Source organism: Peromyscus eremicus, chromosome 1, assembly GCF_949786415.1.
Source record: "Peromyscus eremicus chromosome 1, PerEre_H2_v1, whole genome shotgun sequence".
NCBI lineage: Eukaryota > Metazoa > Chordata > Mammalia > Rodentia > Cricetidae > Peromyscus > Peromyscus eremicus.
This window is the reverse complement of record NC_081416.1, coordinates 183,120,260-183,123,684: the sequence shown is the minus strand read 5'-3', so window position 1 is coordinate 183,123,684 and position 3,425 is coordinate 183,120,260. Positions and strand designations below refer to the sequence as shown.

Below are 3,425 nucleotides of genomic sequence, written 5' to 3'. Positions count from 1 at the left end.
GTTTAATCCTTCTGTATTTGTATCTGATAACATTTCAATGTTCTGGAGCAGAGAAGAAAGTGACTTAGGATAAAAGGGAAAACCTGAGTATGCACTCATGATCACCTGCATTTCTGCCAGATGTGGACCAGTGTGTGAAGTGTCCAAAAACTCACTATGCAAATACAAAGAAAAGCTACTGCCTACAGAAAAGTGTGACATTTCTGGCCTATGATGACCCCTTAGGGAAGACACTCACCTTCATGTCCCTGGCCTTCTCCACACTCACAGTTGTTGTTCTTGGGGTGTTTCTGAAGCACAGAGACACTCCCATTGTCAAGGCCAATAACCAGGATCTCAGTTACATCCTGCTCATCACTCTGACCCTCTGTTTTCTCTGTCCCTTGCTTTACATTGGCCATCCTAGCACAGTCACCTGTATCCTGCAGCAGAACATATTTGGACTTCTGTTCACTGTGGCTCTTTCCACTGTGCTGGCCAAAACTCTCACTGTACTTATAGCCTTCAAGATCACTCCTCCAGGGAGAATGAGGAGGTGGCTACTGATAGCAAGGGCCCCTAATTTCATCATTCCCATCTGCACCCTGCTGCAAGTTCTTCTCTCTGGAATCTGGCTGGCAACCTCTCCTCCATTTATTGACAACGATGTTCATTCAGAACATGGGCACATCATCATCACTTGCAACAAAGGCTCAGCTATTGCCTTCTACTGCATCCTGGGATACCTGGGAACACTGGCTATAGGCAGCTACCTTATGGCTTTTTTGTCCAGAAATCTGCCTGACACATTCAATGAAGCCAAGTTCCTGGCTTTCAGCATGCTGGTGTTCTGCAGTGTCTGGGTCAGCTTCCTCCCTGTCTACCACAGCACCAAGGGGAAGGTCATGGTGGCTATGGAAGTCCTTTCTATCTTGGCTTCCAATGCATCACTCTTAGGCATCATCTTTGCCCCCAAGTGCTACATCATATTATTAAGACCAGAAAGGAACTCACTTCACCACATTAGGAAGAAAACATATGCTAGGAGGAAATAACTTGAAACCTAGCTACCGTGTTTTTTAAATTAAAGAGTTTTGAAGCATAGTTGTTCTTCACTATCTGACACTCACATATGAATTTATAATTTGGTATTTGATCCCATAGGCTGTTATTTCCTTAGGTGATCATATTAGGCTACATTAATTCATTATCCATCTTTGTTCCACATTGAAATACAAGCGGCATGTTGAGTCGTCCTCTTGCATTCACTATTGCTTTTGTGTTTTGGTTTCATTTGGTGATGAAATCTAAATTTGTGAATTCTTCCACTTGGATCATTCACGTATTTTATTAATTTGACAACAGGATTCCAAAAAATATTTATCAGCTGTGGTTGCTCAAAAACATATTCAAGTCATGTATGTAAATATTCTTCAACGTTTTGTTTTGACATTCATTACAGCAAATTTGTGTCAATATAATGTTTTGTTTCTGAAGCCATTAAGACACTTCAGCAATTTATCATGCTTTCTTATGGTATATGATTATATTCCAAAGAAATCCCAATTCTTTACATGCTATGTAAACTTCATGATTCTACTATACCAGATTACAACATATTAACTTAGGACCTCATTTTAAACCCAACTACAAGCATCAACCAGAACAGCCAATTTGCATTCACTGTGTGAAGGCACTCTTTGAATTATGGTGATGTATATAAAATGTGCAGCTATAACTACTTCCACTTTGTTTTCATTTCTTGTTTTGACTCTAAATATTTAAGCAGCCTTTATCTACTCCTTTCTCCACTGATCATCACCTTTTATTAAATTGGTGCATATTCCTTCAACTCACATCATGGACTTGGAAAGGCTTTCAATCCAGAAGGGCATTATCAGCCACAAAAGTGGAGGCTTCTCTGTACCTAGGACTTCAGATGAAATCAGCAGAAGATCCTGTGCCTCAGTGCCTGCCTGTGTATTGGGTGTATGTGAACCAAGGTGTTGGCATCATGTCTGAGAAAGTCTGACCAGTCAGGAAGACTAGTTCAAGAAGTTTAAATTAGAAGCCATAAAGGCAAGGAATAGCTATTACAGGGTCTCCAAAAGTGTGTGCTACTATTGCCTTACCTGTCTCTAAAGGCCTAGGAATCTTCCCATGATGCACTCCCATCATTCATAGGGAATCTGACTTTTTATCTTCAAAACTCAGCTACCTGGTCCCTTCAAATAGTAGTTTATAAATGTTCTAAAATGTTTGCATGAGGGTCATGGCCGCTAGTTAAGCTTCCTTATCGTAGAAGTTGCCACACATATGAACACAGACAGTGAGGACTCTGCAGAAAGACCAGTGCTGGCAGTCCTCAGCTGGCACCATCTGGTCACCAGATGTTCTGCACTCCAGATCTTCCACTTAGAAGGTGCAACTCATCAGAGCAGTCACACCTGTTACTGGCTAGAAGGATCACAGCCCTGGGAAAGGTGAGTAGGGTGGTATCAGTACGTAGACCTTTATATTCACCCACATAAGACCCCCCTCAATTGGATATATGGAGAACTGAAAATGTTGCAGACACCACTCACCAGGTTGAAGTGATCCAGATAGGATTCAGATGTGTTCCAAAGCCCCTTTCAAAACTCATGTGACTTCATTACCCTCTACCTTCCTAGTCTCTGTGTGTACTCCTGGATAAACACACTTGGAAACATTCACAGCTTGGCTGCGGCGGCTAGCAGTGTCCCCTCACTCAGTCTTTCACTTCCCAGCATTCTCCTCTCTGTCTATCCCGGCTATACTATACTTCCTGCCTGGCTACTGAAAAAGTAGGCATTTTTTTTATCGATCAATAAGAGCAACACATTCACAACCAACAGAAAGACATCTTCATGATTTCCCCTTTTCTTTTTTTCAAAAAGCAAGGTTTTAATATGAACATAGTAAAATTACATATTACAAAACAGTTATCAAGCAAGAATTACACTTATAATATCTAATCTGTTTGTATTTGGCAAAATTAAAGAGGAATTTTTTTTTTGGAGCTGAGGATCGAACCCAGGGCCTTGCACTTGCTAGGCAAGTGCTCTACCACTGACCTAAATCCCCAACCTATTTACGTCTTTCCTCAGGACAACGAGGTTCCTCTTTGGATTCCTGAGCACTGTGTGCACCCTGTGGCTGCTGCTGAAGCCCAACATGGCAGAGACCTATTGGGCCTTCGCGTAAAACTCTCCCCTTCTGATGCCAATGGGGATTGAGAACCCAATATGGCCAGCTTTGACAAACAGGAACCCGAAGGACAATTTTGCCAAGCAAAGTTCAGTGGTCACCTTCCTATGAGTCCTGCGTGTCCAGTCAATTAAGCAGTCCAGACAAGAACAGTTTCTTTCCCAAATGGCTATTTTTGCCAAGAAGAAGATAAACTCCATATAGAGTGTATTCAATGT

General features: G+C 41.8%; 1 protein-coding gene across 1 annotated transcript in view; it reads left to right on the top strand.

Moving 5' to 3' along the window:
* The window catches only part of LOC131902629 (vomeronasal type-2 receptor 116-like), a 15,952-nt gene extending 14,918 nt beyond the window's left edge, over positions 1–1,034 (top strand). The window contains exon 6 of the mRNA XM_059253637.1: positions 121–1,034. Within this exon, the coding sequence (XP_059109620.1) occupies positions 121–1,034 (914 nt within the window). The remainder of the gene's footprint in view (positions 1–120) is intronic.
* The last annotated feature ends 2,391 nt before the right edge of the window (positions 1,035–3,425 follow it).